Source organism: Pongo abelii, chromosome 20, assembly GCF_028885655.2.
Source record: "Pongo abelii isolate AG06213 chromosome 20, NHGRI_mPonAbe1-v2.0_pri, whole genome shotgun sequence".
Classification (NCBI taxonomy): domain Eukaryota; kingdom Metazoa; phylum Chordata; class Mammalia; order Primates; family Hominidae; genus Pongo; species Pongo abelii.
This window is the reverse complement of record NC_072005.2, coordinates 42,407,591-42,434,532: the sequence shown is the minus strand read 5'-3', so window position 1 is coordinate 42,434,532 and position 26,942 is coordinate 42,407,591. Positions and strand designations below refer to the sequence as shown.

The 26,942-nt window shown below is 39.7% G+C and overlaps 2 protein-coding genes across 7 annotated transcripts in view; one reads left to right on the top strand and one right to left on the bottom strand.

Annotated features, from left to right (window-relative positions):
- The window catches only part of ZNF568 (zinc finger protein 568), a 36,701-nt gene extending 23,729 nt beyond the window's left edge, over positions 1–12,972 (bottom strand). Inside the window, exons 1-4 of one of the 4 annotated variants that reach the window (XM_024237504.3) lie at positions 12,834–12,972; positions 11,786–11,855; positions 6,606–6,865; positions 4,191–4,249 (exon numbers count right to left, since the gene is read on the bottom strand). In XM_024237504.3, coding sequence (XP_024093272.3) covers positions 4,191–4,249; positions 6,606–6,681 — 135 coding nt within the window. In that variant the 5' untranslated portion in view covers positions 6,682–6,865; positions 11,786–11,855; positions 12,834–12,972. Of the gene's footprint in view, positions 1–4,190; positions 4,250–6,605; positions 6,866–11,785; positions 11,856–12,833 lie in introns of those variants that run through there. The other 3 variants (XM_024237507.3, XM_024237509.3, XM_054540261.2) reach the window with 3 other exon arrangements.
- ZNF829 (zinc finger protein 829) overlaps positions 12,784–26,942 on the top strand; it is a 28,630-nt gene continuing 14,471 nt past the window's right edge. The window contains exons 1-5 of one of the 3 annotated variants that reach the window (XM_002829123.5): positions 12,784–13,414; positions 14,174–14,292; positions 14,400–14,457; positions 20,930–21,056; positions 21,365–21,460. In XM_002829123.5, coding sequence (XP_002829169.3) covers positions 14,258–14,292; positions 14,400–14,457; positions 20,930–21,056; positions 21,365–21,460 — 316 coding nt within the window. In that variant the 5' untranslated portion in view covers positions 12,784–13,414; positions 14,174–14,257. Of the gene's footprint in view, positions 13,490–14,173; positions 14,293–14,399; positions 14,458–20,929; positions 21,057–21,364; positions 21,461–26,942 lie in introns of all 3 variants that reach the window. The other 2 variants (XM_024237503.3, XM_054540273.2) reach the window with 2 other exon arrangements.

Below are 26,942 nucleotides of genomic sequence, written 5' to 3'. Positions count from 1 at the left end.
GCTCTGTCGCCCAGGCTGGAGTGCAATGGTGTGATCTCGGCTCACTGCAACCTCTGCCTCCTGGGTACAAGTGATTCTCCTGCCTCAGCCTCCCAGCTAGCTGGGACTACAGGCATGTACGACCACACCCAGCTAATTTTTTGTATTTTTAGTAGAAACGGGGTTTCACCGTGTGAGCCAGAATGCTCTCGATCTTCTGACCTCATGATCCACCCGCCTCAGCCTCCCAAAGTGCTGGGATTACAGGCGTGAGCCACCATGCCTGGCCACACCCAGCTAATTTTAAAAAATTTTTTGTAAAGACTAGGTCTTGCTGTATTGATCCAGCTGGTCTCAAACTCCTGGCTTCCTAAAGTGGCCTCCTGCTGTGGCCTCCTAAAGTGGCCTCCTGCTGTGGCCTCCTAAAGTGCTGGGATTACAGGTGTGAGCCACCATGCCTCGCTTTCTTCACTTTTAAGATACATCATAGAATATAATTTTTAAAAATAACAAAGTTTACAGTGAGGGAATAAAGATAACTACAAGTCAGTTCTGGGTGTATATGTTGACTGGCAATTTTTTATAAAATTTTTTTTTCCCTAAAGTTACGTAAGCATTAAACAAATATTCTTCTTTTAAAAACTTAGAGCATGGCACATGACATTCTTTTATACTTTTCCTAGCCATTCTGCACGTTTTTATTTTTCAAACGTATTCTAGACTCAGCTCAAATAAACTTGTCTAATTCTAAGAAAAATAATTTAGAATTGTTATTGAGATTCTGATAACTCTATGTAGGTTAAAGACAATTTATATTAATTTAATAATGATGGATCTTATCCAAAAAAGGGTATTTAAAAAATTTGCTCAAATCCTCTATCTCAGTAATAATTTGAAGGTTTCATTCTCCCATGTACACCACATACATTCATTTTTTTCTTTCGGGTTTTTTTCTAGTCTGAGCATCATTCTTCCACTTCATTTTTGATGGTGTGGTTTATAGAGAAAAATGGTATTGATTTTTGTATATTAATTTTGTGTCCATATTTCAATCATTCTTGTGTTTCTCTTCTGTTGCCAAAAAAATAATTGTATCACTTAGATATCACAATTTTGAATGTACCATCCCACTTTTTACTTCATTTCCCTCCCCTTACTTATGTCTAGGCATACAAAATTGTAGTAGATAAATGTGGTAGCACTGGCAAGCTGGTTGTGTTCCTGACTAGTAGGAAAGTGCCTAATTTTTACAAGTAAACATGGTACTAGCTTTTAGCTTATTATCTGCACGTATATATGTGTTGTATGCGTGTGAATAATTTCTTAAAATATCATAAGAAAATGTTCTTTTACTTTTACTTTATAAATAGGTCCTTTTGAAATCACAGGTTCTGAGTTAAAAAAATTTTCAGCTCTATAGATCTGATTGTTTTTCTCTTGAATATAATAATTTATATTAATAGATTCCCTTAAATGGAAACATCTTTAATTGTGACAGAAAATATATTTCAGGACAGGTGCAATGGCTCATGCCTGTAATCCTAGTACTTTGGGAAGCTGAGGCAGGTGGATCACTTGAGGTCAGAATCACTTGAGGTCAGCCTGGCCAACATGGCGAAACCCTATCTCTACTAAAAATGCAAAAACTTAGCCAGGCATGGTGGTATACACCTGTAATCCCAGCTGCTTGGGAGGTTGAGGCATGAGAATCGCTTAAACCCGGGAGGTGGAGGTTGCAGTGAGCCAAGATCATGTCACTGCAATCCAGCCTGGGCAACAAAGCAAGACTTCATCACCAAAAAAAAAAAAAAAAAAAATATATATATATATATATATATATATACACACACATACACACACATACATGTATATCTTTATATATATATATCTTTATATACATATATCTTTTTTTAATATATATGTATTTTTTACTCAATTTTTCTCCAATTAGTCTGTGCAATTCAATGAAAATCCCCAATAGTCTTTCTTCCTAGAACTAGATAAACTAATTCTAAAATTCAAATGGAAGCCCAGAGGTCCCAAAGTAGCTGAAAATTTTTTGAAAACCTAAGAATAATGTGTGTGCATAAAGAAGTGGTGAAATCATTGCCCATATAAAGTAATTGTAATTAAACCAACGTAAAACACACACACACAAAGTACGGTACTGATATAAATGTAGACAAATAGACTAAAGAAAAAGTAAAAGCCTAGAAACAATCACGTATGTATACAGTAAAGGTGGCATCACAAAGGAAAGATCTACTTAATAAACGGTGTTGGAAAAACTGGTCTTCTACATGCAAAGATAATTCTACTAATAGAATTATCAGTAAATTCCTATCTCAAGCCAATTACAATATTATAATCCAGTTGGATTAAAGACTAAATATGGAAAACAAAGCTTTGAACAGAGATTATCTCTATAATCTAATATTAATTAGGAAAGATATCTTAGAAAAGATCCACATTGGCAACTCATGAAAAAAGACCACTAAATATTAATAGTTGCATATTTTGACTGAATTCTATTATGTATACATATTTATCATACACTAAATGTAACTAACCAAACTTCAGTGTCTATACAACAAAAAATAAATAACATAAAAGTGACAGAAGGGGAGAAGGTAGCTGCATAAATCCTAAGTCCTAATACTGAAATAGACATTCTTAAAATATTCTAATTTCAAATACAGAAAAAACTATTATTACAAAATAGACAAACAATATGAACGGGTAATTGGCTTTTGTATTTCTTCACTCATAATGAGCCTCCATCTGTACAGTATTGTAGAGTGTGGGCCCTAGAGTCAGACTGTATGGATTTGAATCCTGGGTTTATGACACATTGATGCATGATGTTATGTAAGCTTCTTAACCTCTGTGCTTCATTTCCCTTATCTTAAAAAATTTAAATAATATGTACTTCATAGACTTCTGATAATAATTACATGAAATAAGCTATGTAAAGCACAATACACCTGGCACATAGTAAGAACTCAATAAAGCTGTAACAGTTGGTTTTCCATGTCTAGGGCCAGAGAGGTTTGTCTAGGGCCACCGCGCCAACAGAAGTAACTGGATGAGCCATATGATCATATGGTCAAAAGAAGTATGTGTGTATGTTTCATGATGTGAAAGACATAAGCTGAAGAAAAAGAGGCAGTTAAGCAGGAAACATTCAAAATATAGGTGTGTGAGTGACTTCAGAGGTGGAAACAAAAAGAATCAAGAGCAGAGAATATGTAATTTTGTAAGATGAGGATGAAGACTATATCTTCTGAGACCATAAAAAAGATGTGAAAAGCTATGGATATCAGAACTATAAGACTTCGCCATAGAATATTAGTATAATTTAGCTCAACTTGAATTAAAAACTCAATTGAAGAAAATATATACGTAGGATCATTTGAAAGATATGTGTTCCACTTACTCTTCCAGGTAAATTAAATTTCTGAACTTTAGCCAAGACCGACTTTTAAAAGCTAAGCTAAAAATTGTAAGAATTAAGGAATTACAGTCGTCCCTAGGAAACCATGGAGAATGGGTTCCAGGACCCCCAACGGACACCAAAATCCACAGATGCTCAAGTCCCTTATATAAAATGGTGTAGGATTTGTACGTAACCAATGTACATCCTCCCGTATACTTTAAATCATCCCTAGATTGCTTATAAAACCTAATATAATGTGATTTCTATGTAAATAGTTGTTACACTATATTGTTTAGAAAATGACAAGAAAAAAGTCTGTACATATTCAGTACAGATACAACCACCCATTTTTTTTTCAAGTATTTTTCATTTGCAGTTGGTTGAATCTATGGATGCAGAATCTACAGATACAGAAGCCCAACTATATTTCAGAGTTTCTTTTTGACCAAGGTGCCAATTAAAAGCCTTTTACTTAAATAATTGTAAGTTTTTCCTCATAAACGGTGCAACTTATGGACTTATGGAATAAACTTAAGTGTCCCAGTTTGCTTTGACTCTCCAGATCATATTTAAATTTGAACTCAACTTTAATAATTCTGTATGTACCTGCTTCTGCATAGCCATATCTCAGATTTCCCCAGGTTCTGATTTTCTATCTGTATTTTTTCTCATTTTTTCATCAATTTATTTTTTCCAACATATTGGTAGGTTACAAAAACCCACTGTCACTGCACTGCAAAATAATGCAGGAAACAAATAAATGCTTAAGACGTACGAGAGGGCTGGTTGTATCCTCTTCTTCCTCGGAAAGGGCAGACTCCTGAGAATACCAAGCTGAGGGAAGAGAAACGAAACAGATTTGCTTCAAAGTTTCAGACAAAGGAATATAGAAATCTTCAGTACCAAGTGGCTATAAGACCCTCTACAGATGAATGATCCTTGAAGAAATAAGAAATGTTAACTGCCATCTAGCTATAGACACTGAAGTGGACACAGATGGCTAATTTAATCATATGGGGTCTGATGGGGATTTATGGAGGGCTAAGTATGCAGTGCCCAATGAATCTATTGGCAATATTTTATCTACCTAGAATCTTGCTGTTTTATTTCTAACAGGAAGTTTATGTTAAGTACATAATAGATACCCCAAAAATTTAAAGATTGGGATGATCTTTAAAATGTTTTTTTTTTCTTTTTTTTGAAATGGAGTCTCACTCTGTTGTCCAGGCTGGAGTGCAGTGGTCTGATCTCTGCTTACTGCAACCTCTGCCTCCCAGGTTCAAGCGATTCTCCTGCCTCAGCCTCCCGAGTAGCTGGGATTATAGGCATCCACCACCATGCCTGGCTAACTTTTTTGTATTTTTAGTACAGAAGGGGTTTCACCAGGTTGGCCAGGCTGGTTTCGAACTCCTGACCTCAAGTGATCCATTTGCCTCGGCCTCCCAAAGTGCTGGGATTACAGGTGTGAGCCACCACGCCCGGCCTAAAATGTTATTTTTTAACCATAAAGAATTTAGGGCCAGGTGTGGTGGCTCACGCCTGTAATCCCAGCACTTTGGGAGGCCAAGGCGGGCAGATCACGAGGTCAGGAGTTCGAGACCAGCTTGGCCAATATGGCGAAACCCCGTCTCTACTAAAAATACAAAAATTTGCTGGGCATGGTGGCGCACGCCTGTAGTCCCAGCTACTTGGGAGGCTGAGGCAGAAGAATCGCTTGAACCAGGAAGTGCAGGTTGCAGTGAGCCGAGATCACACCACTGCACTCCAGCCTGGGCGACAGAGCGAGACTCTGTCTCCCTACAAAAAAAAAGAATTTAGAAAAAAACCTTCATCAGACACTGGCTATAGGTAATGTGGAACATTCATATGATAGAATGCAATACAGTCATGATTCTAATGACATTTTTAAAAAACTTGATTTATTTTTTACCCTAAAAAATTCAGGGCCTTTTGGTTAAAAATAAAAGCCTGAATACCTGCATTTATTAATATTTCCACTCTCTCCCAAACCAATCATAATGTTAATAAAGGAAAAAAGGAGGCTAAAACTCATAAGGACAAAGAATATAGATTTCCACAGATAAGAGCTGTCAACAAAATGTGGGAAGCTAGAGAGCAGACAAATGAGTGGTATCTAATTTAACCAGAGAAAGCTGAAGCTTAAGTGAACGTGGGAGGAGGGTGGGGAAGTCATGACAGGACCCTAGAAAGGTTCAGGAATGGAGACTAATTACTTCTGTGGACTAGAGTTTGGGAGTAGGGCTGAAAACCATAAAACCGAATGTAAGATGTCATAAAAAGATGTTAAAACCACCTGATGTTTTCTTTCACCCAACATGGCATAGTCACATTTCCCTCACATTGGCAACAGAAAAAAATTAAAGATTACTTCCCTAGATATACTGAATGAGACACGCTCTGGATTTCAGGCATACCAGATGCAGATAAAGGTGGGGTTGAAGCAGTGCAGAGAGAAAAGAATTAAAGTTCTCATATTGCAAGATGAGGTGCCCAACATGCTCACTTCCTTCCTTTGTTTGTCTCCCAAAAAGCAGGAGTTCTGGCTTGTACTTCTCAAGCAAAATCTAGGACTTCTTGCTGGGGAAACTGACTAGCCCAAAAGAAAATGCTTACAGATCCTGACATCTGGTCAACCTTCAACCTCCAAAAAATAATACCATATTAGAAAGAAGGGCAAGGAGAAAAGTGTGTTGGGGTGGAGGTGAAACGGAAGGGGTTAGGTAGTGAAAGAGAGCTAAATCCTTAACTTCATTATCAAAAATCAATAGGAAATATCTAAAACTGAGAAATCAAGCATTAGCAGTATAAGAATGTTATTTAGAAAAAAGGAGGTGAATACCAAAATATTGAGACAAAAATGTTCAAAGTGGTTGCCTTTCAGGACTGGGAACAGGGAACGAGGATGGATGAAATAGGAAGCTTTTGTTTATGTTATAGTACAGCATTTAAAGATATATTTAAATATATTCTTTAAGAAATAAAAATTGCATTTCAAAATTTATTTTAAAAAATCAAATAGTCAAATGAATACGATTAAAAACAAATGTCTCCCCTGCATAGTCAATTAACACATGTGACCTTTCTCAGTAGGAGTAATGAATTTCTTTTCACTGTCCCCAAATGTAGAGCCTTTCTCTCCTAAGCTCTGTCCACCTATGAGCCACCTCACCTTTCCTTTCCATCATATGGCTCAAACGCTCCATTGTCACACAGCTATTGCTGATCACTGAAGATTGAGATGTCATTCAGACCCTGCCTGCTCTGGGCAGAAGGGTCAAGACAAGCTCCAGCAACTCCAGGGTCCACTCTCTTTCAGGACTCTCCAGCCTCTAAGGCAGGTCTCAGGTCAGGTCTCCTTCCATGATAGACACCTGTTCCTCAGACTTCTATTTGCACTGCAGATGTGTTTTATCCTTGTGGAGCCAGGACCTGTGGATTAGGATATAAATCTAATTTACCTGGTGCCTTCTCACTGGCTCCCTGTGATAACCAGCTTCCAAGATGGCCCCCAGTGATCACCGTCTTCTGGTATTCATGCCTTTGTAGATCCCTCCCACCCTGAGTACCTTTGACCTGCATAACCAATAGGATATTGCAGAAATGATGGTGTGTGACTTCTAAGGTTAGGTTACAAAAGACATTAGGGCTTCTATCTTGCACATTTGGATCATGGATGTCAAGGGAAGCCAGCTGCCATACCATGACAACACTCAACCAGCCCTAGGGAGAGGCCTCCTGTTGACAGCTAACACTAACTTGGAAGCCAGCTATCTTGGAAGTGAATCCTCCAGCCCCAGCCCAGCCTTCCGATGACTGCAGCCCTGCTGACATCTTGACTGCAACTTCATGAGATACCCAAGCCAAAATACCCAGTGAAGACACTTCCCACAGAAACTGTGAGATAATGTTTATTGTTGTTTAAGCCACTAGTTTTTGAGGTAATTTGTTACACACTAATAGATAACACAGCCTCAAACACTAATCTTCCTTATTTGTAATTCATACACTCTGGACACACTGACCAGAGGTGTAAACCAAGTGATGTTTACCTATCTGTTCTTCAGATATCTTCTATGTGTCTAAAGGTGTATGCTCGATGAGGTGACAGATATATACCTGAGTCAAAAAACACCCAGATATGCAGCAACCCCAAATTTGGCATAAAAGAGAGTTTCATTCAAAGACCAGCTATTTCATTCCATTTCTGTATTATCTTGGCAACTGAGTTAAGGGAGAATTGCAATTTAGAATTCCAAGACTCTTCATCTGAAATGACAATTATACTCATGTCACAATAATATTGGATGAATATATGAAATGACTATTAAGATATATGAATTTAGCAGCTGCTATGAGTCTTTATTAGGTAAAGGGTAAAAAATATATCTATATAACAAAATAGACTAATTTTTGCCCTGTATGATAGAACAAATAAAACAGAAAACATTCAGTTATAATAAGTTTTGAGAAGTGCTATGCTTGAGATATCCTCCTAATACCCCTCACACGCTCACTTTTTTTTCATGACAGTGATCACTTTCTTTCTTTTCTTTTTTTTGGACGGAGTTTCGCTCTTGTTGCCCAGGCTGGAGTGCAATGGCACAATCTCAGTTCACTGCAACCTCCGCCTCCTGGGTTTAAGTGATTCTCCTGCCTCAGCCTTCTGAGTAGCTGGGATTACAGGCATGCGCCACCATGCCCGGCTAATTTTGTATTTTTAGTAGAGATGGGATTTCTCCATGTTGGTCAGGCTGGTCTTGAACTCCTGACCTCAGGTGTTCTGCTGGCCTCAGCCTCTCAAAGTGCTGGGATTACAGGCATGAGCCACCATGCTTGGCCGACAGTGATCACTTTCTAACAAACTATTAATATATATAGTCACGCATCACTTTGCAACAGAGATATGCTCTGAGAAATGTGTCATTAGGCAATTTCATCATTGTGCAAATGTAAGTGTACTTACACAAATGTGGATGGTATAGCCTACTACCCACCTACGCTATATGGTATAGCCTATTGCTCCTAGGCTACGAACCTGTATGGCATGTTACTGTACTGAATACTGTAGACAACTGCAATACAAAGGTAGGTGTTTGTATATCTAAACATAACTAAACACAGGAGAGAAATGGTAAAAATATAGTATAAAAGATAAAAAATGGTACACTGGTAAGGGGCACTTACCATGAATGAAACTTGCAGAACTGGAAGTTGCTCTGAGTGAGTGAGTGGTGAGTGAACGCAAAAGCCTAGGACACTACTGTACACTACTGTAGACTTTATAAACACTGTACACCTAGGCTACACTAAATTTATAAAATTTTTATTTCTTCAAATTGTTGAATTAGCCTTAGCTTACTATAACTTTGTTACTTTATAAGCTTTTCATTTTTTTTTTTTTTTTTGAGGTGGAGTCTCACTCCGTCACCCAGGCTGGAGTAATGGCACCATCTTGGCTAACTGCAATCTAAGCCTCCTGGGTTCAAGTGATGCTCCTGCCTCAGCCTCCCAAGTAGCTGGGATTACAGGCGTCTGCCACCACGCCCGGCTAATTTTTGTATTTTTAGTAGAGATGGGGTTTCACCATGTTGGTCAGCCTGGTCTCTAACTCTTGACCTCCTGTAATCCACCTGCCTCGGCCTCCCAAAGTGCTGGGATTATAGGGGTGAGCCACTGCGTTCAGCCAGCTTTTCAATTTTTTAAAACTTTTTGACTCTTGTAGTAGCACATAGCTTAAAACGCATTGTACAGCTGTACAGAAATATTTTTTCTTTATATCCTTATTCTATAAGCTATCTTCTTAAAAAAATTTTTTTTAACTTTTTAAACTTTCTTGTTAAAAATTAAGACACAAACACCCATTAGCCTAGGCCTACACAGTGTCCAGGATCATTGGTACTGTCTTTCACCTCCACATCTGGCCCCGCTGGAAGATCTTCAGGGACAATAACACACACAGAGCTATCACATTCTATGACAACAATGCTTTCTTCTGGAATACCTCCTGAAGGACCTGAGGCTGTTTTACAGTTAACTTTTTTAAAATAAATAGGCATATGCTCCAAAGTAATGATAAAAAGTATAGTATAGTAGGCACATCAACCAGGAACATATTTATTATCATTACCAAGTATTATGTACTGTACATAATTTTATGTTATACTTTTATATGACTGGCAGCAGAGTAGGTTTGTTTACAGCGGCATCACTGCAAACACATGAGTAACGGTATTGTGCTACAGTGTTATATTGGCTAGAAAGTCACTAGGCGACAGGAATTTTTCAGCTCCATTATAATCTTACAGCAGGGGTCCTCAACCCCTGGGCCACGTGCCGGTACTGGTTGGGAACCAGGCCACACAGCAGGAAGTTAGCAGCAGGTGAGTGAGCATTACCGCCTGAGCTCCACCTTCTGTGAGATCAGTGGTGGCGTTCCAGCCTTACAGGAGTGTGAACCCTCTTTTGAACTCTGCATGCGAGGGATATAGGTTGCTTGCTCCTTATAGGAATCTAATGCCTGATGATTTGAGGGACCACAGTTTCATCCTGAAACCATAACCCTCCCATCCCCAGTCCCTGGAAAAATTGTCTTCCATAAAAATCACTCCCTGGTGCCAAAAAGGCTGGGGACCACTGTCTTACAGGACCACTGTCATATATGTATATAGTCCATACATATATGGCACATGACTATAATTTAGTTATATATACTGTCCACCCACCCCCCCAACATAAACTCCGTGAAAACAAGGACTTATTGTTGTCTGTTTTTGATATTCATAGTAGGTGCTCAAAAATATGCTGATAAAATGGTTCAGGCATTATCGAAAACACTATGACAATCAAAGATTAAAAACAGACATTACCACATGTATATATAAAAAACTGAAAGCAGGGACTCAGATAGTTCTATACCCATGTTTGTAGCAGTGTCACTTGCAATTGCCAAAAGGTAGAAGCAGCCCAAGTGTCCAATGATGAATAAATTGATAAAATATTTATCCATATGACATACTTATCATTCGGCCTTAAAAAAGGAGGAAATTCCAATACATGCTAACATGGATGAATCTTGAGGACTTTATGCTAAGTTAAATCAGGGTCACAAAAGGACAAACAACATATGATTCTGCTTATACGAAGTACTTAGAATAGTCAAATTCAGAGACAGAAAGTAGAATGGTAGATGCCATAGGCCGGGGGAAAGGGGGGGTACAGAGTTATTGTTTGATAGGTACTGGGTTTCTGTTTTGCAAGAAGAGTTCTCTGGATGGATGGCGGTGATGGTACCATAACAATGTGAATGTACTTCATGCCACTGAACTGTACACTTATATATGGTTTAGATGGTAAATTCTATGTTGTGTATTTTACCACAATTAAATATACGTGTATGTATACAGTTGGTCCTCCTTATCCACAGGTTCTGCATCCTCAATCAGCCTCAGATAAAAAATATAGTTAGGCCTACTACAGTTGTGTCTGTACTGAACACGTACAGTACAGATTTTTTTCTCATTATTCCCTACACAATAAAGTGTAACAATGATTTAAATAGCATTTAAATTGTATTAGGTATTACAAATAATCTAGAGATGATTTAATGTATTCAGAAGGATGTAGGGACTTGAGCATCTGTGGATTCTGGTATCCATGGGGGGTCCTGAAACCAACCCCTCCTGGATACAAACCGTATATAGAATAAATGAGCTACTACCACTAATTTGGGGATTTAAAACTAGAAAAGAATAGGTCGGGCACGGTGGCTCGCGCCTGTAATCCCAGCACTTTGGGATGCTGAGGTGGGCAAATCACGATGTCAGGAGATCTAACACGGTGGCTAACACAGTGAAACCTCGCCTCTACCAAAAATACAAAAAATCAGCCGGGTGTGGTGGCGCCTCTGTAGTCCCAGCTACTGGAGAGGCTGAGGCCGGAGAATCACTTGAACTCAGGAGGCAGAGGCTGCAGTGCCCTGAGACCGTGCCACTGCACGCCAGCCTGGGCAACAGAGCAAGACTCCATCTCAAAACAACAAAACAAAACAAAACAACAACAAAAACTAGAAGAAAATAATATATCAGACAAGAAAAACAGAAATTGGTGGATATTTTGGAGTTCAAGTATTTTAAAGTTTTAAGGTTGAGTTTTGTTAAGTATGCATATTAAAAATAAAAGGATAAAAGCAGAAACCAAACTAGGGGAGAAAAAGGGATGAGGTGAATTTGCACAATAAAAAAGATATATGTGCAACTATTATATGTCAATCAAAAATGTTTAAGGCATAATAAATAGAAAATAAAACATTTTTACGAGCAATCATGATAAATGCCACTGAATTATACTCACCTATTAAAATAACAGTCAAACAAGATAAACGGACGTATGCCCAGCAATATGCTCTTTACGAGACACAGATCTGAAACATAAAGACACAAGGGGGTTAGAAAATGAAATTCTTAAGAAATACAATAAAACTTGAAAAGCAATATTATCAGACAAAAGAGAACCCGGACTAAAAGGAATTCACCAGGATAAAGAGGTATGTTTCTTAAGGTGGAATTTTAGTCCAATTCCTCACCCCCTCTAATAGATTATTATTCATACTCTTTGCGAGGTAACTTTGCTCTCCAACTGTGGGCATAATTGATTTTAGGCTTAGCCATGTGACTTGCTCTGGTTGAGGCAATCTCTCTTGTGCTCTGGTGACCCATCAGGAGCAGAGCATGCCCTGGCAACAAATGTCCTTTTGGCCTGAGACCCTGAAAGAACACACGCGGAGCAGATCTTAACTCGTCATGCAGCCTATCCACTCAGCCAAGCCCCACCTAGATCAGCTGAACACAGTCAATGCGCAAGCCTGTGAACAGGAGAATAAGGACTTGCTGTTGTATGGCATTGAGTTCAGGGATGGTTTTTAGACATAATTACTATCATGGCAATAGCTAACTAGTATACATAAAAGCAGCAAGTCATAAGATAATAATGAATCTTTAAAGTTCACCAAGGAATAATGGAAAATTACAAAGGGCCAAGGGCTACTAGGGTAAAAAAGACAGCAAAGGAGACTACAGAGGAGTGGCCAACAAGGAGGGAGGATCAGTAGAAAACAAATAAGTGTTTTTCAAGCCGTTACCAACTACGCCAAATGCTACAGAAAAGCCAGCTCAAGACAAGAACTACTTAGACATATTACAATCACGCACACTTCGCCACGTTCATACTCACTACAGCCTTAATCATAATCACACACATCACACATTTCATCATAATCACGCGCAACCAAACATCACAATCACCCCATCAGATTATTCGTGCCGTCACACTCACACACACAACCACACACCCACACTAAGTCCCATCACAGTTTTTTGTCCCATCAACTGCAACCACTCACCATTAGCGTACTCTGAGCACTCCCCACTACCGCTACTCGGGACACTCTGGGCCTTAGAGGATCCGTGTCCCGTCAACCGTGAGTCCCTTGCTCGCCCCCTGCTGCGGGGACTCGGCAGCGTCACCAGCCAGAAACACCCGAATGTTCATCCCGCGCGCAGTTTCTGAGATGCTGGGTGAAAGCGACCCGCACATAGGTCTGTAACAGACGCCTAAAGCGCCGAACCATCCCTCCGCGCCAGCGACGTTTCCGAGGACAACACCTCCCAGCAGGCCCCGCGGCCCCACTCAACTTCCGTCCAGAACACATCTGCTTTCCTGTGTGAGGAGGAGGCTTGGGCCGGGTTCCCTGGGAAGCTCATCTCCATTGCTCAGCGCTACGGCGACCCGCAACTCCGAGGCTCGGCTGGATGTTGAGAGTTGAGGGAGCAGCCGTTTCGGGTGGGCCCAGGCGAGGGGCTGACAGGAATCGGCGTGGGTCCCGCTCTGGACTACATTTCCCAGAGGGCCTGGTGGCCTACCACTTTTCTCGCAGGAATTCGAACATTTCGTCACTCCTGGCGGGACCCTTAGATCTGGGAGGTGAGATATTTTGGTCCCTAGGAGAACTGGCTCAGGTCTGCAAGTTCCCATCCGGGATGACTGAAAAGGGCTTAGGTGAGGATACCGAAGGCCGATGGGGAGCTGGCGCCATGGGCCCTTGCGGGCGGAGCGGCCTGAAAGGGGGAGGTTGTGTTTGGGAGGCCGAGGCGGGCGGATCACGAGGTCAAGAGATCGCGACCATCCTGGCCAACATGGTGAAACCCCATCTCTACTAAAAATACAAAAATTAGCTAGGCATGGTGGCGCGCGCCTGTAATCCCAGCTACTCGCAGGCTGAGGCAGGAGAATCACTTGAACCCGGGAGGCGGAGGTTGCAGTGAGCCGAGATCGCGCCACTGCACTCCAGCCTGGCGACAGGGCAAGACTCTGTCCCCACCCCACCCCCCCAAAAAAAGAGGGGAGGTTGTGAAATTGTCTGGGAGATAATAACACTGCGGCTTATGTGCGGATATGGGATACCTGTCACTGTGGGGGTTGTGGCTGTGTGTTCCCGTGGTGATGTGTGATTGTGACTCTGCGACAGTGTGGGGTGCCTACGATTGTGCAGCTGTAATTGTGTGTTTCCTATGGTGTGTATGTGATTGTAACCGTGTTGCCGTGTGTGGCTCCTTGTGGGCAGGTGAGACGTGCATGTCGCCTTGATTTAAGTGTGACTGTCCCTAAATGTATGTGGCATTCTGTGTATGAGTATGGGGTCCCGTCAACTGTGCGATTGTGACTCCAGAACTCTGTTTCTAGGAAACCTCTCTGAGGTCTGGTCAGATTCCAACCCTGGACAGCAGTGAACACAACCTTTCCCCTGAGCCACTGGGATTGGACAGGATGCCCCATTCTCTGATCTCCATTCCTCATGTGTGGTGGGTAATGGGGCTGGGGAAGACCTCTTACTTGACTAATCTGGGTACCAAGAAAAACCTGGTGTCTCACAGTTACTCTTCCCTCTCCCAATTTTACCTTTCTCCAGGTGTCACCCAGAAGAGGAGGAAAGAATGCATGATGAACTTCTACAAGCAGTATCCAAGGTGTGTTGTTGGGGTTTCCTCTTTTTCTTCTGAAGATTCTTGCTTAATAAAGGAATGTCATTTAATTATAGGTCCCTATAATTTTCCCATCACAGAAAAGGATGGTTGCTCCACTTATGCTTGCTGAATTTTCTTCTCAAATATTTATTCTGATTTAAAAATAAAAGGATGATTACTTTAGAGATCTCAAAAACACAGCATTACCAAGAAAAAATAAAATTTGACCACTCAGATAACTAGTGTTAATATTTTAATGTATTTTCATTATTTGTCAAAAACCAAATTTTATTTCATTTACCATTTGATGTTCTACATTTTTGCAAAAAGAAGTGTCATAAATATTCTCCCATGTCATCAAATGGTCTTGGGAAATACATTTTTGATGTTTGCAAAAACTATGGTATATAAATCAGACATGCCAGACTTTTAAATCCTCATTTGAATATATGTCTGTACTTACACCTGCCCACCCCCCACAGGTTTGAATTTGGGTTTCCGTGATTCATAATAAAATTGAACATATTCCATATGTTTATTGCTTTTTAGTCATCTTTTGTGACATGTCAGTTCAAATCTTTACTCATTTTTCTCTTGGAATAGCTCTTATTGATTCGTACGAGTTATTTATGTAATCTGGATCTCAGTCCTTTATTGATTATGTTTTCCTACTATTTGGACTATTTCATCACTTCCTGTAAGATGATTTTATGATAAGTTCTAATTTTTAAAAAGCTGAGTTTATCAATATTTTTTCTTTATGGTTAGTGCTTTTTGTATCTTTTTAAATAAATCCTTCCCTGTCCCAAGGTCATGCAGATACTCTCCTATATTTATGCTTAAAGCCATAAGTTTCACTTTCATGTTTAGATATTTTATATAGTTGCAACTGGTTTTTGTATATGTTATGAGGTAGGAGTCAGATTCCCCCCTCCTTATTAATACCCAGTTTATCAATACCATATATTGGAAGATCTATTATGTTCTCATTGGTCTTCAAATACATCTAGTGTCTATATGTGCATGGGTATATTTATGAACTCTTTATTCTCTTCCACTGATTTTGTATATTCCTGTGCCAGTATCATACAGTCTTGATTAACTCTTCTCCCTTGATGGTAATCTGCCTTGTCTTCCTCTGACTGTTTTGGTTTTGGCTTTCTGTAATTTTAGTGTAAGATATATAAATGTGTTTTATTTATCTGCTTGGGATTTGTAGAGTTTTAAAATTTATGGATGGATATCTATTATTAGTTCAGGAAAATCTTCAGTCATTATACCTTCAAAAAGCCCCTGTATCATTCTCTCCCCCTTTCCTTCTCAGGTTCTAACTAAACATATGTTAGAATTTCTTCTGCTTTTCTGTGTCTTATCTCTTTTTGGTTTTTAGAGTTGATACTTATAGCTGAAATCAAAGCAAACAAAAGAACCTTGCTTCATCTCAGGAGGGGCAGTGGGCATGGCAGGCAATTACAGGGTTTTTGGATTCTTCCTCCAAGTGATAATAAAAATATCTTTATTCAGTTTGTGTTTCAACACTTCTAATCTTGGGGAACTCACTAAATTGTAAGGTTATCCATTCACCAGGTGATCATTTTATCTGAAAATTAGAGGATACATACTAGGATAGAGGACTCAGAATAGAGGACTCAGAATAGGTGTAAATTTGGAACTCTGAGTGGGCCCACTCTCAATTTTTAAATTGTATGTGTTTGGTATAGATGCAGAGAAAATCAGGATAAGAATAAGTCTAACTAAGTATTTTGTGTAAGGCCTTTCTATCTGAATTTCTTTTAAAGAGGACTGAGTCTTCCCTCTCCTGTGTCAAAGCCCAAATAGAATATCTGCTTCCCCTCTCGCATCAGTCTCTAGTTACACTTCTCATTTCTGTAGAGAAGATTGTTGCCCAGTATTAATGGGAATAACTAGGGACATGTAGTGTACTGTAGTAGACAAATTTTTTTTTTTTTTTGAGACGGAGTTTCACTCTTGTTGCCCAGGCTGGAGTGCAATGGCATGATCTCGGCTCACCACAACCTCCACCTTCTGGATTCAAGCGATTCTCCTGCCTCAGCCTCCCGAGTAGCTGGGATTACAGGCATGCGCCACCACGCCCGGCTAATTTTTGTATTTTTAGTAGAGACGGGGTTTCTCCATGCTGGTCGGGCTGGTCTTCAACTCCCAACCTCAGGTGATCTGCCCACCTCGGCCTCCCAAAGTGCTGGATTACAGGCATGAGCCACTGTGCCTGGGGGACAATAAATTTTAAAAGAAATAAAATTTGTTTTCAGAAGTTAATCTAATGTTTAATCAGGAAATATTTGAAACATCAAAATATTTGAAAATTAGAAGTAAAACAAGGATATACCACATTACCAATGTTATTTAACATTGTTTTATAGATATTAACCAAAACACTTACATAAGAAAAAAAATTAGGTTAAAAATTACAGAAGAGGGCATAAGATTATCACTTTATAGATGATGTGACTGTGTACCTGAAAAACCAAATCTGCTTGTGATCAGCATTTTGAAATAAGCAGGATTCCATATGAAGCAAGCAAAAGAAAACTTTTTTCCCTCATAATTTGTACTCTCAACCCTCTCTGTGGGTTAATTTTTTTGTTGCCCTGGATAAGAACTGGTACAGACTATAATTTTTATCACTCTTTGATGTCCTTTGATTGTTTTCAGTCACAATCTAGTCTCATTTTACTAATTACAACCTCTAGTTCACTGTAATAATATGTGAGTTTCATTTAAAGCCTCTTCTCTAAAGCTCAGAATTGCTTCAAGCTTGCAGTATGAAAGAGGGACATAATTAAGCCTTTGATTTCCTCTCCCTGAGCTTCTATTTCTCCTGCCTAAGTCAGTCTCTGGATCCTATGAGATTAGAGCAGGGGTAGGGAAAAGGAGGTAAGGAAAAGAAAAGCCTTTCTTGACTTGTTTTGGTGTTGATCTCTTTTGCCTTGATGGATGTTCAACACTCCTTTGTTAGGAGACACTATTAACGGTTTCTCAGAGAAGCGCCTGCTGGAAACCTCTAATTGCATTTCCTGGTATATGCACTGCATGTCTTCTTGAAATGGCTACTATGACATCTGTCGTACACTTCTGCATTCTGTGATCCATTCCTTTGTTGAGGTCACTTTGTCCCTTTATTGGGTCCACATCTAGTCCAAAGAGGGGAATAGGTACTAATCTTTGTGCCCCCTAAGCTCCAGAGAATACAGCAAAAATTATTCCAAAGTATCTCATCATTCTGCTTTGGACCCTGGAGTCTAAAGGGGCCCCCTTACTTGTCCTAAGGTGAGGGAGAAGTACCCTCATTTCTCCTATCAATTGGGAATGTGTGTCCTTTTATAAACAAAATTCTTGGGACACTAACTGAGTGTCCTATAATCTAACTGAATTCTGACACTACCCAGAGTTAACATAGACCCCATTGGTTAAGAGGCTCAGTCCCAGCTGGTCATGCCTATAATCCCAAGACTTTGGGAGGCCAAGATGGGCAGATCACTTGAGGTTAGGAGTTTGAGAACAGCCTGGCCAACATGGTGAACCCACATCTCTACTAAAAATACAAAAATTAGCTGGGTGTGGTGGTGTGCGCCTGTGGTCCCAGCTACTCAGGAGGCTGAGGCAGAAGCATTGCTTAAACCTGGGAGGCAGAGGTTGCAGGGAGCTGAGATCACACCACTGCACTCCAACCTGGGTGATGGAGTAGACTCAGCCTCAAAGAAAAAAAAAAAGACTCAGTCCCACAAGACTGTACCTGCTTCAGACACCAGCCACAAGTCTAAGGCACTGCACTTCTGCCTAGCCAGCCAAAAATTGAGAGGTTCCCATAACTCTCCTTCAGGTTCAATAATTCATTAGAATAACATATAGAACTCAGGAAAGCACTATACTTATGATTATAGTTTTACTTTTTTGTTGGTTGGTTTGTTTGTTGGTTTTAAGATGGCGTTTCACTCTGTTGTCCAGGCTGGAGTGCAATGGCACAATCTCGGCTCACTGCAACCTCTGCCTCCCGGGTTCAAGCGATTCTCCTGCCTTGGCCTCCTGAGTAGCTGGGATTACAGGCGCGTGCCACGACGCCTGGCTATTTTTTGTATTTTTAGTAAAGATGGGGTTTCTCCATGTTGGCTAGGCTGGTCACAAACTCCTGACCTCAGGTGATTCACCCGCCTTGGCTTCCCAAAGTGCTGGGATTACAGGCATGAGCCACCGCACCCGGCCTGATTATAGTTTTATTACAAAGGATACAACTAAGGAACAGCAAAATGGAAGAAATGCATAGGGCAAGGTATGGGGAAGGGTCTGCATATCTGGAAAGGGTCTTCAAAGTATTTTTGCCTAAGAAAATGTCTGAAATTAAAGATTCATTCAGTAGTATTTATATTGTGGAAATTTCTGCTACCATAAGAGTATAAAAGTTTAATTTGTTTATGTTAATAGGGAATAATTCTTATGACAGTCTTATAAGAATTATAATTTCCAAGAAACTTAAAGTATGCTGTTGTCTAAGTGATACTTTAAATTTATGTTTAACCCATTTCTCATTTTTAAAATTCAAGAAATGGGTCAGGCGTGGTGGCTCACGCCTGTCATCCCAGCACTTTGGGAGGCTGAGGCAGGTGGATTACTTGAGGTCAGGAGTTTGAGACCAGCCTGACCAGCATGGTGAAACCCTGTCTCTACTAAAAATACAAAAAGTAGCTGGGTGTGGTGACCAGCTCCTGTAATCCCAGCTACTCAGGAGGCTGAAGGAGGAGAATCGCTTGAACCCAAGAGGTGGAGGTTGCAGTGAGCTGAGATTGTGCCACTGCACTCCAACCTGGACAACAAGAGTGAAACTCCGTCTCAAAAAAAAAAAAAAAAATTCAAGAAATGTTAAAAGACATGAAAAATGGCAGGGCATTGTCCCACTACCCAATTCTACTCTCCTTAGGTAGCTACTCTTTTTGCTGTTTCTCTTAGCATTTTTCCTATATTTCTAATTAATATTCCTATATTGCTATTTTTTGATACATATTTTCCAGTGATTTCTAGGCAGGTAACTATGGATTGAGATTTCCCATACCACAGTCCTCATTTTTTGTCCACGCAATAGAATTACATCACAATTTTTCTTTTCTTTCTTTCTTTCTTTTTTTTTTTTTTTTTTTAAGACAGAGTCTCACTCTGTTGCCCAGGCAATGGTGCGATCTTGGCTCACTGCAACCTCCGCCTCCCGGGTTCAAGTGATTCTCCTACCTCAGCCTCCCAGGTAGCTAGGATTATAGGCGTGTGCCACCACGCCCAGCTAATTTTTGTATTTCAAGTAGACACAGGGTTTCATCATGTTGGCCAGGCTGGTCTTGAACTCCTGACCTCGTGATCCTCCTGCCTCGAGTGCTGGGATTACAGGCATGAGCCACCGTGCTTGGCTCATAATTTTTCTTTCAATCATTGCTATCCCTGTGATTAGGACCTTGCAGACATTGTTAATGTGAGCCAAGTAAAACACCAGATTCTGGATTCTTTCTAGCACAATTTGTATTTTTCTCAGAGCAAATTGCCTTGTTTCTTCTTTTGCCTGATTTTATGTATGTGTTGCTATTTTTTTCAAATTTTCTAACATTGCTGTCAGTTGCCTGTCAATATTTTCTACATGATCAAACATACTAGCTCCTTAGTTTTCTTTGGAGATGTCTTTCCTATAGTCCTCACTTCTGTTCCTAGATGCTGTTCTCTCAGTCTGCTGCCAGATGATGTTCTAGGATTTGCCTTTTATAATTATACTGGCGCTTTCATCACCATTTTTATGTTAGTTTTCCAGTTTCTTAATATAGTACCTTTTCTTTTTCCTAATTTACTCCCTAGTTTTGATGGAACATGTAGCCTAGTAGCTTCCTAAGAAAAGCCACTTTGGAAATACTTTTATCATTCCCTACCGATTTAAAATTGTCTTGATTTAATCTTCATAGTGGCTTAGTAATCTGACTGGCTATAGAATTCTAGGTCAGAATTTATTTTCCTTTATAATATTAAAGGAATTGCTTGTTTTTTTCTTATTTCAAATGATGCTATTGAGAAGTCTATTGCCATTCCGATTCCTGAAAACTTATGTGATCTGTGTTTTCTTCTGGAAGCTTTTAGAAACTTTCATTTTTGTTTTCCCCTGATATTCTGAATTTTTACTCCATGTATTATAAGGTGTGTTTGAAAGCCCCTCCCATTTTCCCCTCTCTTGGGGCATAAAGGGAAAGGGGGCAGGGGGAAGAAACTCACTAATTGAGCTGAATGCATGCTATTTCATATCACTGGAAAAGTCCAGTCTATTTGTATATCCCTTTGTACACAGGACGTATATCTTCTGATATGATAGGATTCACCCCCTTTAATTTTGCTTTCTCTGTCCTTTCTTACCACCTCTACCACCATCTTTTTCTTTTCTCCTTTCATTGTGAAAGCATGTTTGTTGTTTCAGGGGCCAGTGATGTTCAGGGATGTTTCCATAGACTTCTCTCAAGAGGAATGGGAATGCCTGGACTCTGGTCAGATGAATTTATACAAAGAAGTGATGTTGGAGAATTTCAGCAACCTGGTTTCAGTGGGTAAGGATAACTATTCCCCAAAATTCAGAGTCTGCCCTTGGAAATGTCTCCTTTCTCCATTGTGAATTATTTGCTTCATGTAACCAGCTGAATTTCTGCTCCCTGTTCACTAAGGAATGGTTTGAGTTGAAATAGAATGGAAGAGTTGGAAGTGGGCAGCTCCAATGGGCTGTGGCTGAAGCTTCATCTTCTCCGTCTTTCTCTGGTCCTTCTTGTAGTGGCATCTCTTCTTTGATCACTAAGGTACTGGATCTGATTTCTGGGGAGCCCACAGCATAACCATGTCCCATGTCTTTTCTTGTGAGCAGGACTTTCCAATTCTAAGCCAGCTGTGATCTCCTTATTGGAACAAGGAAAAGAGCCCTGGATGGTTGATAGAGAACTGACTAGAGGCCTGTGTTCAGGTAAGTAAGAGATGATGGCTCAGGAGCAGAGCTATAAAGAGATATACTTCTGAGATGTTATCAGGAAGCTCCCTTTAAAGGCCCGAAGCCTCTTCCATATAAGCTATCCCACTTTTTTTTTTTCTCATACTTTCTCCTTAATCCAATATAGCAAGCACCTCCCTGGCTATAATTATGCTATAATTATTCTACTCACATTTTAGTTTCATTCCTTCCTATGATACGCTACGTTTAGACTTGTATAACAGTAGACATTCCCACCCTAAGAAATAGATGTAAGTGCATGTGTGTGTCTTTTTCTTTCCCTGTGCTTGTTTTCATTGTATCTGCTTTCAGCTATTTAACATATTTGACCAGTTTGTTCTGGATTTAATAGCTCATTCTTTCATTTATCAAACATTTGATTATTTCTTACTTTAAAACAAAATTGAAGTATAACATACACACATAAAACTACATGACTATGATTGCATAGTATGGTGAAATTGAGAATGGTGAAACCAGTACTAGGACGATAAATAGAACATTACTAGCACCTCAGAACCCCTTCTCTGCCCCTTCCCAATCACCAGCCTCTTTTTCCTCTCCCAAAATAAATACCATCCTGACATTTGGCACCATGGATTCGTTTTGCCTATTTTTGAACTTTGTATAGACGCAATCACACAGTATTTATAGTCTTTTGCCTTTGGCTTTTTTTGCTCAACATTATGTTTATGTGACATATCTATGGTGCTGCATATATCTGGTGTTAGTTCATTCTTATTGGCTATGTTATATTTCATTCTATGAATATATACATATATATATATATATATATATATTTTTTTTTTTTTGAGATGGAGTCTTGCTGTGTTGCCCAGGCTGGAGTGCAGTGGTGTGATCTCGGCTCATTGCAACCTCTGCCTCCCGGGTTCAAGCGATTCTCCTGCCTCAGCCTCCCGAGTAGCTGGAACTACAGGCCTGCGCCACCACGCCCAGCTAATTTTTTGTATTTTTAGTAGAGACAGGGTTTCAACATGTTGGCCAGGCTGGTTTCAAACTGCTGACTTCAGGTGATCCACCTGCCTCAGCCTCCCAAAGTGCTGGGATTACAGGCATGACCCACAGTGTCCTGCTTCAGTCTATGAATATTTTTTAAATTACGCTTTATATATTATTAATTACTATAAGTGTCCTTTTTACTGTTGACGGTTTGTTTGCAGTTTTTAGCTATTACACATAATGCTGCTGTGAACGTTCCTGTGTATAACTTTTGGTAAATGTATGTACACATTTCTTTTAGGTATATACATAGGAGTGGAATTACTGAGCAATAGGATATGCGTATGTTCAACTTTAGTAAATATACCAATTTTCCAAAGTAGTTATACCAATTTGCAGTTCTACTAGTAGTATGAAGGTTGCTATTGCTCTGCATTCTTACATTCTTGCCAGTTATTATTGCCAGGCCCTTTAATTTTAGTTATTCTGATGTGTGTGTTCTGTGACATGCCTCTTTAAGTTTCCTGGCTAAACTTCGTCGGTTGTCTATCTTTTTCCTGTTGGTTTCAAAGAATTCTTTTTATATTCTATGTATCAGCCCTGTGTTTGGTTATACATGATGTAAATATCTCCCACCACTTTATATCTTGCCTTTTACTCTTTTAATAGTACCTTTTGATGAACAGAAGTTATTAATTTTAATGTGGTCACAGTTGTCTTTTTCTTTATAGTGTTGCTTTTTTGTGTCCTGGATAGGAATCATTGCCTACCCCAAGGTCATGAAGATATTTCCTATGTTATATTCTAGTAGCTTTATTGTTTTACTTTTTCCATTTAGATCTACTTTCCTGAAGTTGGTATTTGTATGTATTGTGAGGGTAGGGGTCAAATTTCATTTTTTTTCCATGTGAATATCCAGTTGACTTCTTAGTGTTTATTGAGATGACTGTCCTTTTCCCATTCTCTATAGGACTACCTTTGTCATAAATCATGTATTCCTATTTCTGTGAGTCTATCTCTGAATTCTGTTCCTTGGGCTTATTTGTCTATCCTTGTGCCAATACCACACTATATTAATACTGTAGCATGTAATAAATCTTACCTAGTAGAGCAAGTGCTCCTGCTGCTGCTTAGTCCTTTGCATTTTCATTGTAAATTTTAGAATTAGGCCGGGTGCAGTGGCTCACTCCTGTAATCCCAGCACTTTGGGAGGCCAAGGTGGGTGGATCACCTGAGGTCAGGAGTTCAAGACCAGCCTGGGCAACATGGTGAAACCCCATCTTTACTAAAAATACAAAAATTAGCCAGGTGTGGTGGCGGGCGCCTGTAATCCCAGCTACTCAGGAGGCTGAGGCAGGAGAATCGCTTGAACCAGGGAGGCGGAGGTTGCAGTGAGCCGAGATCGCACCATTGCACTCCAGCCTAGGGGACAAGAGCAAAACTTGGTCTCAAAAAAAAAAAAAAAAAAAAAAATTTAGACATAGCTTATATAGAGTCATTTGAAACTTAATCAAAATGCCAAGTTATTTTTTCATGAGAATATTAATATCAGTTTGTGGAGAATTAAGATTTTTAAATAGCAAATCTTATAAAAATGTTTGACTTTTTAATTTTATACACTAGTCTGCTAGGTGCTGTACAGTTTAGAAAATGTGTAGGCTTATTAAGAAACTTGTTATCTAATGTAGGAGCTAGAACATTGCTGTAAATCAGTTTCTACAGAATAAGATTCATCAATGAGAAGATCAAATAGGAAGCTCAGAAGAAAGTTGTAAAACAGTCAAAAAATATGGAAGTGGAAATTGATCCAAGTAGAAGTTAATGGTTGGAGCCCTAGAAGCAGATGTTATTACCTATGGAGTTAGCGTTGGAAATAGAAGATCCATGCCTCCCTTGAGAAAGAATTCTAGATTTAACAAAGCTCTAGGAACCTAGGGAGGAGTTTGTGAATCTTCACTTTTTCCCAGCTATCAGTTGATCTTAGCTGCCTTTAAGTATTTTATTTCTGTCTCTCCTACCACTTTTCCTCCCTACCAGCTTGCTAATTCACCCCCTTCTTAATCTTACCTTAACCTTGTACCTTTGTACTTGAAAGGTGGTCTCTGTTTATTCCTTTTTCATTTTAAAATAATTAATTTAATTATTTTAAATTAATTTAATTTTCATTAAAGTAATATATTTACAGAGTTTGAAATCACAGTGTTATAAAGCTTATATTGAAAAACAGCAGCCCAGACCAGGCGCGGTGGCTCACACCTGTAAACCCAGCACTTGGGAGGCTGAGGCGGGCGGATCACTTGAGGTCAGGTGGCCAACATGGCAAACCTGGCCAACATGGCCAACCTGGCCAACATGGCAAAACCCCGTCTCTACTAAAAATACAAAAATTAACCAGGCATAGTGGCAGGCGCCCATAGTCCCAGCTACTTGGGAGGCCAAGGCAGGAGAATCGCTTGAACCCAGGAGGTGGAAGTTGCAGTGAGCTGAGATCGTGCAACTGCACTCCAGCCTGGGTAACAGCAAGACTCCATCTCAAAAAAAGAGAAGAAAGAAAAACAGCAGCCTGCTTTTTCACATATACATTCGTACCCTGACTGCCCCAGTCCCTCTCATCAAAGACAATACATTTTCAACTCTTACTCTCATTCTTCTGATACCTACGTTCAAATTTTGCACAGTATGTTTTGTCATTCTGTGATACATCAAACTATAAAAGTATTTCTTGATGTCTTTTTCTGATAGTTGAGGGCTGGTCTCTCGTAATCACTGTATGTATCTTGCCTATAGCAATATATTCATAGTTTATATCCTGATTACACAAATGTTGTTAGAACTTTCCTGTTACCTACTTAATGTGCATCCCCATTGGTGTTATGCCTTATGTTTATTTGTATTGTAGTTTGTACTCTCTATTTTGATATCTTTGCTTAATAATAGTCACTTAGGAATGTTTTTACATATTCTTCCCAAGTTCAAATACTGGATTGAAAATAAACCCATCAAAACTGAGATGTCTTTTTTATGTATCAGTTTTATATTTTGGAACAACTGTTTTTTTTAAGACAAAACTATTGTTATTTTTTTCTTTCGAGACAGGGTTTTACTCTTGTTGCCCAGGCTGGAGTGCAGTGGTGCAATCTCAGCTCACTGCAACCTCTGCCTCCCAGGTTCAAGTGATTCTCCTGCCTCAGCCTCCCGAGTAGCTGGGATTACAGGCACCTGCCACCATGCCCAGCTAATTTTTTTATTTTTAGTAGAGATGGGGTTTCACCATGTTGGCCAGGATGGTCTCGAATTCCTGACTTCAGGTGTTCCACCCGCCTTGGCCTCCCAAAGTGCTGGGATTACAGGTCTGAGCCACTGCACCCAACCTATAATTTCCTTGATAACAAAAGCATATCTATTACATTTCTGTTATTATTATTCCCAGATAGTCTTAACTACTCAAATTATAAAGAAAGATGTGGGAGGTAGGTAATTGAGAACTGTGATATATAAACATTTGAACAGACTCCTGACGTGACACCACTTCCCCAATAGCCACCCACATTCCTTATAAGCCTTTATAAAAAGGACAGAAATGCCCTTTTGCACATTTGTGCCCTGCACATACCATAACTAAAATTACCCTTGACCCAAAAACAAAACAAAAAAAAACCACATGTATTTATTTATATTACCCAAAGGTATAGCCATCCTCTAACATAAAAAACAAGGCATACATATTAAATAATAATGGCATATTTGTTAAAACTATTCTTAGGAATCAATGTTTTAATACCTTATGTTAGAAATCATCCAGGTTTTCGAGGATTATCTATTAATTTTTCTTACTTAATGTCCATTGTCTTAAAGTTAACTAAAAATCTTGACTACTATATTTAAACTGACACACTACAGAGCAACACAGTTATTTTTTTTCTTCTTCTTCTTTTTTTTTTTTTTGAGACGGAGATTCGCTCTGTCGCCCAGGCTGGAGTGCAATGGTGTGATCTCGGCTCACTACAACCTCCGCCTCCTGGGTTCAAGCGATTCTCCTGCCTCATCTTCCCAAGTAGCTGGGATTACAGGCGTGCGCCACCATGTCCAGCTAATTTTTGTATTTTTAGTAGAGATGGGGTTTCACCATGTTGCCCAGGCTGGTCTCTAACTCCTGACCTCAAGTAATCCACCCGCCTCGGCCTCCCAAAGTGCTGGGATTATAGGCGTGAGCCACTGCACCTGGCCCAACAGTTACTTTGATGTCAAAAAGTCTGACAGAACTATAATTTGATTTGGTTTAACACATAATTGTATAATTTTTATTTTATTTTATTTTATTTTGAGACACAGTCTGGCTCTGTTGCTCAGGCTGGAGTTCAGTGGTGCTTCTTGGCTCACTACAACCTCCCCCACACCCACCTCTCCCAGGCTCAAGTGACCCTCCCACCTCAGCCTCCCTAGTAGCTGGGACTACATTGCACGGCACCATGACCGGCTAATTTTTGTATTTTTTGTA